Raw genomic sequence first — 15,377 nt, 5'->3', positions numbered from 1 at the left:
CTTAAAAGGAACCTTCAGGACCCTTTAAGTGTCTTAAAAGAAAGCAAAGGACATGTAAATATAGGAAATAGGCTAGCTAAAAGAAAGATACTTGACTGTACTGTACTACAAGTCAATACAATTTATACAGGTTCTTACTGGACCCTTCAAATAAGGATTGCGGATTTTATCAGGTGCTCATTTTGTCAGGCCCAGACTCTTAAAATATTTTTCCAATGCTACTACTTCACTCAGTAAATTAATATTAATTTACATGAGAAAACAGGTCAAAAGAAACATCAGATTCTGGAATGTCACATGTAAAATGCTGAATATATCAGATCTTTTTTACGTTTTCTTGGTAACTAACAACTGAAAATACTGATTTAAATACATTTGTGTCTTCCTAGTGATGAAAGGTCTTCATTGTCTAGTTCTGACTGGTCAAGAAAACCATCTGATTAATACTTTTTCTGCAACAACATGTCTTTATAATTAGATTTTTATTGCAAATGTTGTCAGAAAATGCATATAAATTCACTTTTCATACACATAGGCAAGATTAAAATGTCTGTGTAATCAGAAATATTTCTAGCAAACCCTGATTATAAAAACATTAAATGAAACCAACCATTGAAAGAGCACAAAAAGTATGTGCAGGGTAAATTAAAGAAAATCTGAATGTATCTGCATTTCAATTAACTATAGTAATTAACATGAACACGTATCCAAATGCTCTTTACCATGACTCTTTAGTATGTATTACCAATAACAGATGAATGAATTACTTTCACACAGAACACCTACAAATCTTGAATATATTTTTCAAAAGAATAAAAAAAAGCACCTATTCTATTTTAGTCTCTTTCCAAAATCCACACTGGCTTCCACAATTCTTGTGCCTTGAGAAAACAAAACAAAATCCCCTACTACTTCTAAATATATCTAGGAACATTTCTAGAAAACTGAGAGGAAAAAAAAATATATACTGTTAAATAATCAAGGTTAAAACTGGTGCCTTATTGTTGAGCTTCTCTGTTCCTTATAGCTGAAGAACAAAAAAAAAAAAAAAAAAAGAAAAAAAGAAAAAAAAACCATTAAAAGCACAGTACTAAATGACTTTGAAGAATCACTTGAAATTTTTGTGACAGTTTGTCAATCAACTCCAAACCCTGTTTTAGTTTAGTATGATGACTAACAGCACTTTTCTTAAAGTGTTTCAAACGTCAAGCTACTTAAAAAATCCAGGTGAAATTGAAGTTGTTTATTATTCAGAAGAACAAAGCTTCTCAAAATAATAAATGCTTGATTTTGCTCTTCCAGGCACCTACCAGTTCAGCTCTCCTGAGTCTGCACCACCTGGGACTCCTCTTGGCAGAATTAAAGCCAATGACCCTGATGTGGGTGAAAATGCAGAGATTGAGTATAGCATCTCCAATGGGGATGGATCAGATATGTTTGATATCGTCACTGACAAGGACACACAGGAAGGGATTATAACTGTCAAAAAGGTTTATTTTTTTTCCTCCCTCTCTTTTATATGTACTTAACTCTCCAGGTGTGTTATGGTTATTTTTCTTTTTCCAGGGGAAGGGAGGGTAGATCTCACAAGGGGTCAGGCTGCCCAGGAGTTGTTGTATTAGTTTTGTTCTTCTCTTTCTTCAGCAGATATCTGTTATTTTCAAGTCTCGAGGGAAATTTACTGGCATGTCACTTCACATAAAGCAATATTTCAGTGGCTGCTGTCTGTTCAATATATATACTCTCACACACAGTACTTTTGAATTAGGGTTGTGAAAACGTGGAGGGGTTCAGTTCACAGTAAGGCTTGTCAGCTGAATGCTGCAGTAAGGCTTACAAGGGTTGGAGGCTCAACTGAAGTTTGATGAACTTACACCTCCAAGGCTAAACTGTCCCTCTCTAATCTGTCCAACAGTCAGGTAACTTCAGTACCCAAAATCTCTCTTCGTTTAAGTCCAACCTTGATGAAACTTAAGTTGTTACATATTATGTCAATGGAAGTCCAAAGAGCAAAGACATGGGCAGAAATTTAATTCAAAATACCATCTCTGACAGATTTATTGGTTCCTTTCTAGTGTTCAGACTGTTAAACTTTGAATGCTATTTTCAGTTCTATTCTTACTGAACATATCAGTAACAATTAATTGATATATACATATATGTAAATATAGATCTATACACATATATTTGGAAACATACGTATATTTATGTATGAGCATGCACGTATATGTGTGCACATATGAATGTATATATGCATTTGCATATATATGCATTTGCATATATGGATATGCATAATATAAATGTCACATAGATTGGAAATCAGACTTCATAGTTTTTCTTTTCACTCTCGAATGTGGAGGCCAGGAACAGGTCTGGGTTGCTCCTGATGCAAAATAGGCAAGGGTAGATGGTAATGGGGGAGGAGTGAGAAAAAGGAAATAGGACAGAGAGCATTTAATAGCTGGGATAATTGTTCTTGTTCCTACAAATGAGATGAGACATATAAGACTTTTAGCAATTACTACTTGTGGATTGAGTCCAACTTTCCTGTTTCTTTCTCTCTTTTGATTTTTCTTTAGATTGACCCCTCCTGGTTTTCCAGGAATCTGAACAAGTAGTAGGCAGAAGGATCATAATTGCCTTGTTGCCCTATAATACTCCTTATTTTTCTTATACCTAGAACAAGCCTTGTAAAGTGACACAATTTTCTTTATTATTATTATTTGTTCCCCAGCGTCTTGATTTTGAAAACAAGATGTTATACACCTTAAAAGTGGAAGCAACCAACACTCATCCTGATCCTCGTTTTCTTCAGCTGGGGCCATTCAAAGACACGGCTTTGGTCAAAATTTCTGTGGAAGACATAGATGAACCTCCAGTGTTCAGCAGACCCTGGTATTTAATAGAGGCAGATGAAGATGCCAAGGAAGGAAGCATTATTGGGCAGGTTGTAGCCCATGATCCGGATATAACAAAGAATGCAATAAAGTAAGCCAATACAAAATATAAAATGCTTTAGATGTGGGTCAAGTCTCATGCACAAAATATGATGAGAGTGCAATGTAATAGGGGGCCACCTGAGTAATGAAGCCCATAGGGGCTACTGAAAAGTGTCAAGCAGAGAAATATCTATGGGAGCTTGTGAAGGCAAACGCAGTTAACAGTGCAGGGTATGTTGAAGGACAGCCTATAGGCACCAGGTAAAAAGAAAGGAGAGGTCAGCATTTAACTGGCATCATGTTCTAGTACTTTCACCAAACTGTTCATAAGACTATGCTTTTATACCATGTTTCCAATGGCAAACTTATGTAAAATACTCAAAATGGTGTATTTCTATGCTCCCTGCTGACTGATAGCAGTCAGCCTTCTGTACCTTCATAATCCCCTAGATATAACACTGTCTACCATGTTCCACAGCTTAACTATTTAATGACCACATTATATTAAATAAGCAATTATTGCAAGAAAGTCATAAAAAATAAAGGGCAGAGTTCAGCACTGTGAAATTGCTGTAATTGTTAGCCATCTGCTATTATTATCTGAAGTGACAAACACAGCACTGAAATTTGTGTATTTACCGTGCAACTGATTAGAAAACCTGATTTCTGTATTTCTGAACAAGCTTGTTATGTCCTGCAGCAGTACAGTTTAGGGTAGGAAGTGTGAGAGGAGGAAGAAAATAAAATAGTTTTAAGTAATCTTTGTATAAAATCTCAATTTAACCTTGTAGTGACTGGTAACTACTAGACTAATTAAAAAACACCTGTAAAATAAGTTTTTCCTTGCTGGGAAAGAACAAAGCAAAAGCAAGTGTAATAACATAAGACTTTAAGAACTTTCATCTTAAACAACAACTAATTCAAAGATTTTTCTGGTGATTTTGATGGTCCTTGTGACATCTCAAAAATATCTTGTTATAAATTGATACTTAATTATACCTGCAATGTGTGTCATTTGATGACCGAGTTCTCCAAGAAACAATTAATTTGCAAAAATGTTATCTAAGAATGTTCACTTTTAGTTGTTATTCCAGCATTTACTTTATAAGCTAAAATGTAATTTCAAATATCAATCCAACAAACTGCCCACATAAATAGTTTTCTCTTCATCCCACTCACTAGTCTTAAAACAATGTTTCTCAGTATTTTTAAAATGCTGCACTCCTCAGGAAGCTACAGGAAAGCTTAGGTTAGTTGTAAAGAAAACGATCTCAATTAACCACAGTTAAAATTAGAAAACTTTTAGAGGTGGTTGTGCACTAAACTAGAGACTGTAATAGGAGAGAGTGATGCTCAGTTGTACTGTATCTTGACAGATATTCTGTGGATCGACACACTGACCTTGACAGAATATTCAACATCTATTCAGGAAATGGATCCTTATTCATCTCAAAGCCACTTGACCGGGAAGAAACTCCCTGGCACAACATCACTGTCATAGCAACTGAAATCAGTAAGTTGGAGATCATTTATCTCAGAAGAACATTAGAACTGAGAAAAGACTGAAATTCTACAGTGTCTATGATTTATCTTGTTTCATTAGTTTGCCCTTATTCAGATATTATCAATAGACAGTATCTTTAAATGCTCATCTAAAAGTTCGATATACTACTTTAGGATTATCTTTGCCCATTTGTGAAAAGATAATTTGGAATCCTCAGGCTCAACAAAAAAACATGCACGATATATATTAGACAAGTTAACTGGTTCCCTGAGAATTCCCAGCAAATAATCCGGTGCAGGTGTGATTCACTGGCTTTATCTTAAGCTAAGTCTTTGGGAAAATCTTAGGGGAAAAAAGATGTCCATGACGGATAAATAACATATTGTCAGAATGACCACTGTAAACAGGGGAAGAAATTATACTTTACCTCAACAGCTTTAACTTATCTCAGGAAATGGCTTCATTTGAAGCCAAGATTAGAGAAAATTCTTTCCCCTCCATGTCTGAAGCAAACCCTGGCCCTAAGTCTTTCACCAGGATTCTTTGCTATTCTGTTGGACCTTTTTAGATCTGCATGTCTCTTGTCTGCCTTTTCTTTCCAGCCAACTGATAACAGTCATCAGAGGGGAAACAGACACTGATTTTAGGGAACAACTTTTCTCCCTTCCTTCATTCTCCCTATAGATTCCCCAGGATTCTATATGCTTAACAGACTGTTAGTCAGGTAATATGGAGAGATGAATTATGCCCCCACTTTCAAAAAGACTGATACCTTTCCCTCATAAATGATTTTTCATTGTTTGGTCAAATATGGTCTCCATTTTCAATATGTGTACTGTAAGATTCATCTCCAGTGATAACTTGACCTAGGAGGTCAAGTTTGTGAAGACCAATTGATGTTAACATCTGCACATATCCTTTTTTTTGTTTTGTTTTTTTTTTTACATTTTGGGGAGAAAGGACAACTTCAGGTAGTTTGGGGGGTTTTTTTGTGTTGTTGTTGACTGACACTGTTTAACTGCTTTACTTTGAACAAGTAAATGTTCTTGACAGCTCGACCTCAGGAAACAGCTTTTGCAATGAATCATTTACTGCACTGATGTATGGAATACAAGTCAACAATAACTCAGTGGCCTGTTTTTAATGCAAATCAATTTAAGTATTCTTTGTATTATTTCAAAATACATATACTATAATAGAACCATTTGTTTCATATATAAATAGGGCTTTTATGCATATGGAATGTATGTCAGTAGAAAATGAAATAAAATTGTTTTAATATAATAAAGATAAATGAACATTTCTAATGCCTGTTGGAAAAAATATATTAGATAATTTCAGGTCCTTTCATAGACTGTAAATCTTTGCATTGTAATATAAATAATTTTCTTGTTTCAGATAATCCTAAACAAAGTAGCCAGATACCTGTCTTCATCCGGATTTTAGACATAAATGATCATGCACCAGAATTTGCCAAATACTATGAAACATTTGTTTGTGAAAATGCAAAAGCAGGACAGGTAAACAAATACTTATATTACTGAAGAACTTGTAATGAGACTATCCTGGTATGCCATCAAGAAAACTTCAGTGTATCTTAATTTGAACAACTGCAAACCAACCCAGCCTCTTTATCCAGGACACCTACCTTCTACAGAAACTACCAGTTGATACAAAAAAGGTTTGAGGAGATAAAAGATGCAGGATTCTACCCTAGTATAGTAACATAGCATATGATACAAAATTGTATTTTAAGGTGTTTTTTCATTCCTAATATCAGAAAATATTTTTCGTAACTAGTTATGCATAGTGCTACAAAACTCTTTCTACTGTTTGATAATTCCAGTTCTTTCTGGATTTTTTTCAAAGCCTTAGTTAATATAGCCACACCTTCAAGTATACAAAGCAGGAAAATCTTTTATTATGCTTCAGTAAAGGAAACATAAAAAAGAAACTTTAAAAAAAATAAAAGATAATGCAACTGTTTCCATTGTAAATTAAACTTCAATTTGGAATTGAGTTGAATTTGGTCAAAGCTCATGTATATCCCTTTCTAAACTATCTCAACAATTCTGTAATAATCTAAAAAGACAATAATAAGATTTATAGAGAAAATAAAGTGATAACTGGGAACTGAGAAAAGAGGCAGACCAACAGAACTCAGAGCCAGGATATTACAGAAATCTTTTGATATTACTGCCACCGCAACCAACATCTATTTATGCTAATGCCAGTCAGCCTTTCAGTTTTAAATCCTATGAAGAAAGATATATGTTTTGCTGATGTTTAATTCTGTAAGCATTTACCAAAGAACTGGATTTAGTAGCAGATTGGGTACCCTGAGATTGTCTTTCGGGCATGGGCCTAAGTCCGTGCATGAGCCTCTTCTCTAGACTGATGCATTTTTGAGTGGAAGAAAAAGCTTGAGATCATTTTCACTAGCACAAACCTGAGTAGGTCCCCACTCTAGTGGAGAGAGGCCAGGACGGAGCCCTAAACTCAGCCCAAAACCTGTGTCTCACTAGTTTTATGCTGACATCATCCAACCAAAGCTGGCTGACTTCTCAGAAAGTATATGGAAAGGATCAGAATGTAGGAAATTTTGTTTGTCCTTAGAGCACAGTGACCATACAATACTCCAAGGCTTTACCGGGCTAGCAGATATGGATGCACATCAGGAAGCATGCTCATGTTTTACCTTAGTTGCTGCTCAGTGCTGTATTTAACATAGTCACAGGGGCTGCAATGAAAGTAGCATAGATGGTACCTGATATGAGTCTAGAATTTCAGGTCCTGCAGAACTCTAGACAGAGCAAGAACATGCAATTTACCAGTTGCAATTCAAATGATGTTTTATGAATGGTTTAACAGATGGGAAAAAAATAAAAAAGAAGATACCAAAAAAGGGAGAAAAAGAGGATAGAGGGATTGGTAGAGTTTGCATTCAATTCTACTTATTTTTCATTCATTGCACCTAATACTGGAATGTAGGTAAGTGGGTTAGAAAGACAGAGGATACTTTGAGTGAAATCACTTGGCTTTGACTAGGTACTTGACCATTATTTTAATTCTTTTTCACGAAATTACATGAATAGAAGAATATGCATATCAAAGGCAGTGATGAATTAAATTAAAACAGTGGAAGGAATTATAATATCAGAAAAGTGAACAAGGAGCACCTTTCAAAACAACTGAGGTTTATGAACAGAATATTGGGTCTTAACCAGTGACATAAATTGTCACATAAGGATACAGTTCAAGCCTTATAGAATGAGCAAAAATTCCCTAAACTTCTGCTTATTGTACCCTCATAGTTTTGTTTTATGATTTATAAGATGTTTTTACAGGTGGTATACATTCAAATAATCCTAGCCATTAATTTCAAACAGCTAGCATATGACCTAAATTCTGCAACAAAGTCTCTTTGCACAAGATGAAATTGAGACAAATAAATCTTAAAACCTCAGTATAATGACTGATAGCAAAGTGAGTCATGTACTTTACTTGCATAACACAAAGAAAGGTTCCAAAGCTTACACATGAAGATTTCATTGAAATTAATCATGCAATCATGCAATTTTATCAACCAACAAACACAGGTTTTGTCATATATTTGAACCAAGTTCAATCCAGGCATACTGCTTCTCAGTTTCCTTAACCCAATTTCCATCTAGTCTAGCATACTTGATGAAATATCCATTAATGTATAAAATTTCATTTACCTTTCTGGCAAATTGTGTGATTTTCTAACAACAGAGATGACAGAGGCCCATTAGATAGACATACTGTTATTCAGACCTCCCTTCCATATAGCGTACCAATGTAATTCCAGGAATTATTTTCCCTAATTGGAAAAATCCACAAAAATACTAGAAAGACAGTGTGCATCAAGTGTAGCTGCAGAAGAATGAGAGATCCAGACCATTCTTCTATTAATTAATAATTGGGTTCCCCAAGACAGGCATCTGAGTTCGTATGTGGACATTTACATATAGTTGACTTAGTTTTCCAGAAAAAAAAAATTAGTACATGAGACTACTTTTATTTTGCTTCCTAAAAATAACAATGAATATAGAGATACACACTTGAATATTTTGGCCAAGGATGCTAATAGCAATACAGATAGCCTGTATTGCTCAGGTTTAGTAGTCCCCCTATAATACAATAAAGATACAGAATCATGTTGTGTTCATTTAGTACTACCACCTTATTTTAGAGATCACCTAAAGCAGCTGTCTTACTAGAACCATTATTGCTTCTTGACACATCACAGCAGTGCTTCTATATCTGGTGCCCATAGCAGGAGAGCCAGACTGAGAAGATAAATATATTCAGTTAATTTTTAAATTTATTTTTTTTAATCAGGCCCAGCTATTAATCACACTGCTCTCTAAATCTCAGTTGCATCAGGAAGCAGTCAGAATGATCAAATATTGCTCTCTGCTGCCAAGTGACATTACTCATTCTCAACATCAGCAGATATTAGAGGCTGCATTCATTGTGTTTTTCAGATAGCCTTAGGAGGGTCAGAGGAAAAAAAATCCTACAGTCTCTCCTCTTCCCCAGCCACTCTTTTGTCTCAAAACAACAATTATATGACCGGGGAGAAACATTATCACTAGAGGTCCATAAACAACTACGTTCATTAGGCTGGAACAGATTTGTCACCATGCAAGTCCCATTCCACTGGCTAATACACAGGCTAAAGTAAAGTATGACGCAGCCTTCCTCTCCCACAGTTTAGAAATCCCTAATCCTTTGATGGTGCGTTAGAGCCCCAGGGACTGTTGTGTGGAAGGCTCTGGTACAAGATCTCTCATGCCCTTGTCACAGGAATTAATTGGGTCTTTTTAGCTGGATTAGAGGATGAGTCCTCTCCATGGAAACCAGGAAGATTTACTTGAAAAGGAGAGTGATTTAACTGAACAATTTGTTAGTAACAATTTAGCTAATTTCAACACCCATCAATAATAATATTTAAGAAAATAACCTGGGTCACTTTTTTTGCACTGATGCTATGTTCTTTCCTGCCATTCAGGGGCTCCCAGACATCAGAACAGAGAAAGAGTTTGTTTCCTCTTCAGAAAGCTGACATATTTTTCTCTTCATTAGTCCCCACCCCACCACCCCCCCACCCCCCGCCTTTTTTAGATGGAACAGACAAAGATCACGTCTTTCATGGGGCCATTGCTAATTATCAGTCACGAGTTGTTTATACATTGTAGCTGCCTTCTCTAGGTAGACACCTCTTGGCTTGATTTAGTGAGAGACCCATGCTAACAGTCTGTCTACCTCTTGAAGTAAGAATTGGAGTTCAAGGGAGAATTTTCCAACTTCTGATAAGCATTCAGTCCTGCTTTAAAACTGCCAACACATTTGTGGAACAGAGCCAAGACTTGAAAACCAAACTGCTTTGCATTACCAAACGCAGCTTTGTTAAGTGGCAGGCATTTTAGAATATTTCTTAAGACATAAAGCATCAAGATCAAAGGTCTATTCAAGCTTACACACATGTGATCGAAGTTGCTTTCTGCAGCTAGCAACATACAGGTGTATAGGCTAAAATTGTGCCTGAACATGTGTGATCACTCAAGCTGCAAAATGGTAAGATGGGCATCCACTGACAGCTGGATTGATTTTGAAACTCAAGTGGGAAATTACTATTACTTCAGTCCTAGATAAATGTAGCCACTTTGAAATCTTCTACAAAATCTTCATCCCACCCACTTACACTGTGCTATGTTATTAATACGTTCAAGATTAGTTAGTGATTGGCCTTACCAGATTGTACAGGCAGGAAAAGAGGCAAAAGAAAGAAAGGACAGGAGAAACAAAAAGTTGGTCTTCCACCATTCCCCCATAACATCTGCACACTACTATGTTCTGATGATTGTCAAAAGCACAGTCTCTCTCACTATCTGTTTTTTCGTAGTTTATTGCAGACAAAGTGGTAAGATCTTTCCAGATTCCTTGAGAAATATTTGCAGCACAAAACAAATTTAATAAATTTCAAGAATGAGAAAGCCAGTGCTCCAAAATCCAGGATTTGTTCTGTTCTCTCCTATATCACTTCTAAAAAAAGTTTCAGACAAAAACAAAGAGCAAAATGTCCCAAACATTCCTTTTGCAATTTTCTAGTGATATTGTTTAAGTCTTATCTCAGAAGCAGCTGAAAGTAGATAAATGACATTTGAGAAATTTCTGTTGTATAATATCCAGGTTTAACTAAGAACATAATATAGCAAGAACAAAAGCCCAAATGATCCAAGTGAATTGAAGGCCTTCTCCTGTGCATATCTATAATCCCATACAAGAAACAACAAAATTCAGCAGCTGTTACTGTATCTCTAGCTCAACAATATCTGTTTCTAGTGGTCTTACTTCTCTGAGACTGGAAGTACAGTTTTCATGCTATATGACAATTACATTGTTTTAAAACTTCAGAAAGGCACTGTCTGCAACAGCAGACCATCTTTAAATTCCTGTGAAAGTGACATTATTTTTCACTGTCTTCTTTATAGTGAATTTTAAAAGAAGGAATTTTGAAAAAAGATTTAAAAATATGGTAGCAACCACCAATATGATGCTGTTTTGAAAGAAAGCAGACATTCTATTTGTCTCAAATTTTATTTTATTTGTAGAAATTTTTAACCTGAAAATATATTGCATCTCTCCACCCATAGACCTCATCTTGTTCAGCTTTCTTCAATGAACCTTTCAAGAATCTGTCTGAAGCATGTTGCTGCATTTTTAAAGTGTGTACCCTGGAGCTAATGTGGAGCTGTGGATCGTTCGCATGACATGCCAAGCCAGCGCAGCTGAAAAGCCCATCTAAAAAGTGGCTAGCTGGTGCTGACCTCTATACTGTTAAAGATGCACTACTAACTTAACATTTACTTTAATGGTTCCTATATTCCTTTTAGAGGCAGTCCCAAGGCTGAGCCCACGACCCAAGTCTCCTACTTATACAGCTCTCTGTGTCCAAAAATGGAGCCTCAGGAGCAGTAAGGGCATGCTCTGAAATGCACAGGGACCCTTGTTATTGCAGAATGCCTCCACCTAGCTTTTACTCACTGTCTGTCTTTAAAACAGCTTGAAGAAAACTGGTGAGCAGGCTATGTCTAGGGATGTACCACATATACGTAAGGAATCTGTTACTAGGCAGTCTATTCATCCCCAATCACTTTTTTCAGAGATGACTATGAATAGCTATAAAATAGCCCGAACATAAACTACAATCACAATTTTGACTGTGGTGTAAGTCAGGGCCTTAAAAACCCAGTATCCATGAGGAAAAAAAAAAACCACAAACCAGTATTATAATCAAACCATTTCCACATTTGAAAAAATGATGCCAATGGGAAATAGGTCCAAAACTTTTAACAGACTCTCTGGCTTCATCATGAAAGAAATTCTTCAAGAAATTTTTCCAGTGGGAATAATTCCTCATTCACAACTCATCTTACATTGTCAAGCTGCTACTAGCACTTTGTCCTGAGTGTAAAAGAGAAAACCTTATGTCAATGCCTAATTTTAAATTTTCAGTACCCTCAAAGACAAGTGACCCCTAAAAATGTGAATTTACCCAGTAAGATCCACTTAAGAATATGAGACTCTTTCCTTAAACACACAGAAGTGCACATGCACATGCATATACACACACAACCCTCAAAATAATGACAATAATGTTGTATTTTCCAAATTGTGCTAATTTGCATGAGAAACTATGGAAGAAAAAAAAAAAAAGGGGGAATGAATTTTATTCTTCTCTAAGCCTGATATGCTTGAAACATATTTGAGTAAAAGTCATTTTCTTGAAATAACTCTTCCCTCATAAATCTTACAGTGTCAGAGATCTTTCTCTGAACTGCTGGTGAAGAGTGATCATAACTCAATGTCCATAACTGCTTCAAAATGGAAGAATATATTTCCAACATGAAATTACAAAATGTACATGAAACAGTACTAATTTTTTTCATATAACTGTGATACTTAACATAAAAATAACCACATCTCTTTCATTTCTGCCGGAATTATCATGAACATCATTCTCTTTTATTTACAGCTGTATAACTGAAAAAAAACCCCTTAATTAGATAACATTTCTAATTTCTTTTCACCTGTTCATCATTTGGAAAAATTCACCAGCAATCATCCTTTCTCATTGTTCTTTTATTCTCTGATCTTTCCTGGCGGAAGAACAGATAGTTCTTAATTTATGCAGCCAATAGTTAGAGCAGGGAATAAGGTTTTTGTTTTTTTTTTTCCTTCAGCCTTACCCTCAACAATAGGTTTTCAATGTACTTAGGTTCCTCTATGCCTGGCACAATTGTCCTCCTCCATGTGATTTGCACATAAAGGGAATCAAATCCAGATCCTACAAACATCCCACTGATTATATCTCAAAAAGCCCCAAGATACTCAGCTGCAATTTCTGGTAGATATTATATCAGGATATTTTCTCCTTGAGTTTTTCAGCAAGTAATTGCACAAATATTATCACTTATTCTAATTCTTTCTCTTCTCTCTGGTACTTTTACACTTTTTCTGTCTTTTCAAACTTGTAAAAATGTTAGAGGAAAATTTTCTCATTTCAGTCTGGTATTTCAGTCCTATCAGAATGATTTTTTTTTTTAATTGTAGCAATATTACATTTTTGCATTAAACAATGCAAAACTAAAATTAAGCACCATCCTGGTCTTGCTCTCTGTATTGCCACTCTCAGAGGCAGATTATGCAAAGAGAAAAGTGGTGGGACATTAGAAAATGTTGGCACAATCAAAGACTCAGCAACATACTGAACAGGCTACTTTGCCATAAACAGTGATTTGGTTAACCTTGGGAAACAGCTAAAACTTAAAAAAAAAAAAAAATCTAAAGATCAATGATCATCAAATGCTTTAAAAGTGAAGAGACCTTAATATGTAGTTATTATTCTAATCACACTTAGAAAAACTGCATAATCTTGCCTTCAGCATAGTCATGTCCTCTTGTACAAGGCTGATGTTCACAAATTACCTTTCAAGTTCCTCAATATGTCTCAAAAATAAAAAGAAAATTATATAAAAAAAAAAAGGTTTTAGAAGAAGCTGCTTGGAAGTGAATGAGCCAAACTTAGACTTTCTCTACTGTTTTTTTTTAATAACAACTTAACAAGCTGTAGTAAAAGTATCTCAAAATTAACTAGAAAAAATGGGCCAAATACTCAATGTGCAGTACAGCACTAGCAGCAGCAGGTTTTTGAATGATACAGTAAGAAAAACATTTAGTACTTTTGGTAGCCCTATAATTATACTTGTCTAATAGAGTGTTCCATCCTGAGAGATGCTAAATACCCTCCAAAATTTAACTGTATCCTTGAGTCCCACTCAAGCTGATGTTCAGAGAAAGTACACAAGAAAAGCCATTCCTTACTTGATTGCTGCAAAGCTTAAAAATTGTATCAGTGTTACTTGTCAATTACTGTATTTCTTGAAGAAGACATGCTGTACTTTCCCTGGATATTTCAGAAAAACAAGCCGCGAAGTAAGTCTTTGATAGCAAGTGGCTTTGATATCTGTGGGATTTCAGGACACCCTACACACTGGAGACACTTGAAAACCTCAAGACAGGCATTGGCTCCCTCATGGCTTTGAAAGAAACAAGTGTGACTGCTGAGCTCTTTCTGCCTTTAAGATTAGGTGCCGTAGGAACTTGCCTGTACTGAGTTGCAGCATTCTCAGTTGAAGATTACTCCCATTCTCATACCACCAAGCTTTGTCATTTTATGATTGAAGTCAAACACACCATTGCAAGCCAAGGTGGAGTATGGGTCACTCTCCAGTGCAATACACACTAGGGAGTGCAAAGGACATAGCAGTCATTCATACGACTCACTGGTGTTTCTACGACTCATGCAACCCGGCATGGTGTTAACTATTGCAAGTCATTTCACAAACCACAGCTGTTCCCAGGTAGCTTTTCCTTCCTCAGTTTTGCTGCTGTTTTCCTCAGCCTCTATCTATCTAGCAGCACATAGATAGAAAAAGAGTCAAATTGCTAGCGTATATGTGTCTATATATACATGAGTACACATATTTACACATGTTTTGATGCAACAGGAAAGCCTGTGCAATCCAGAGGTACTGCTGAAGCCTCTCATTTTTTAGTCCACTCTACTCTGACCCTATGCTGGCACTATTATCATTCCTTCCCAGCTGGGCTTGAGTGGCCTTGTTAGGGCAGCTATAAAGCTCCACAGCCAGAGGTTTCAATTTAGGAGGGAGTAAAGCTTCTCTTTTTATTACCTCAGGAGAACCGAGCATTCTGCCAGTGCAGTACTCCAATTTATCGCCAGGAGCAGATGAGGTGTACTGGGAATTAGAAGCACTTAACAACTGGTTTACACACTACTTTGTGTCATTGCTACATGAGGCCACAGGAGGTTTATGGCTTATTCAGAAGGGCAATTGTTTCTGTATCACTGCAAGATATAGAGTACAAATCAAAGCACACGGCTGTCTTGCAGTGAGGACTGGTCCCTTTTTCATTTTCCGTTATGTGTTTAAACAATAAACCAACAATTTGCTTACTGTAACCTCTACTGTGTTTATGAGGGGAACATTTGGCTTAGGCCATCAGTTTGTGTCTACAGATAGAGATTCACTGGATTTTTACTGGACATGAAAAGCAGAGACCTTATTTCAAACACAAGATTTCTAAAATAGTATGAAATACTGTTTTCTTTATAGCTGATACAGACTGTGAGTGCAGTTGACAAAGATGACCCTCCTCAAGGACACAAATTTTTCTTTGAGTTGGTGCCAGAATTTGCTGTTCATCCAAACTTCTCCATTGTAGACAACAAAGGTAACTGCTGACCAGTACCATGCCCCCCTGCCCCCATACCACATAAAACTTCATCCAGCAACTTTTATTTATTCTGCTTTTCCATT

The 15,377-nt window shown here is 36.1% G+C and overlaps 1 protein-coding gene across 1 annotated transcript in view; it reads left to right on the top strand.

Annotated features, from left to right (window-relative positions):
- The window catches only part of CDH9 (cadherin 9, type 2 (T1-cadherin)), a 73,271-nt gene that overhangs the window by 54,312 nt on the left and 3,582 nt on the right, over positions 1-15,377 (top strand). Inside the window, exons 5-10 of the mRNA XM_009326679.1 lie at positions 1,303-1,490; positions 2,735-2,988; positions 4,316-4,452; positions 5,842-5,963; positions 15,174-15,297; positions 15,350-15,377. The exon at positions 15,350-15,377 is cut by the window's right edge and continues 245 nt beyond it. Coding sequence (XP_009324954.1) covers positions 1,303-1,490; positions 2,735-2,988; positions 4,316-4,452; positions 5,842-5,963; positions 15,174-15,297; positions 15,350-15,377 — 853 coding nt within the window. The remainder of the gene's footprint in view (positions 1-1,302; positions 1,491-2,734; positions 2,989-4,315; positions 4,453-5,841; positions 5,964-15,173; positions 15,298-15,349) is intronic.

The sequence above is a fragment of the Pygoscelis adeliae genome, unplaced genomic scaffold (genome assembly GCF_000699105.1).
Source record: "Pygoscelis adeliae isolate BGI_AS28 unplaced genomic scaffold, ASM69910v1 Scaffold6, whole genome shotgun sequence".
Lineage (NCBI taxonomy): Eukaryota > Metazoa > Chordata > Aves > Sphenisciformes > Spheniscidae > Pygoscelis > Pygoscelis adeliae.
This window is presented reverse-complemented; position numbering and strand designations above follow the sequence as displayed.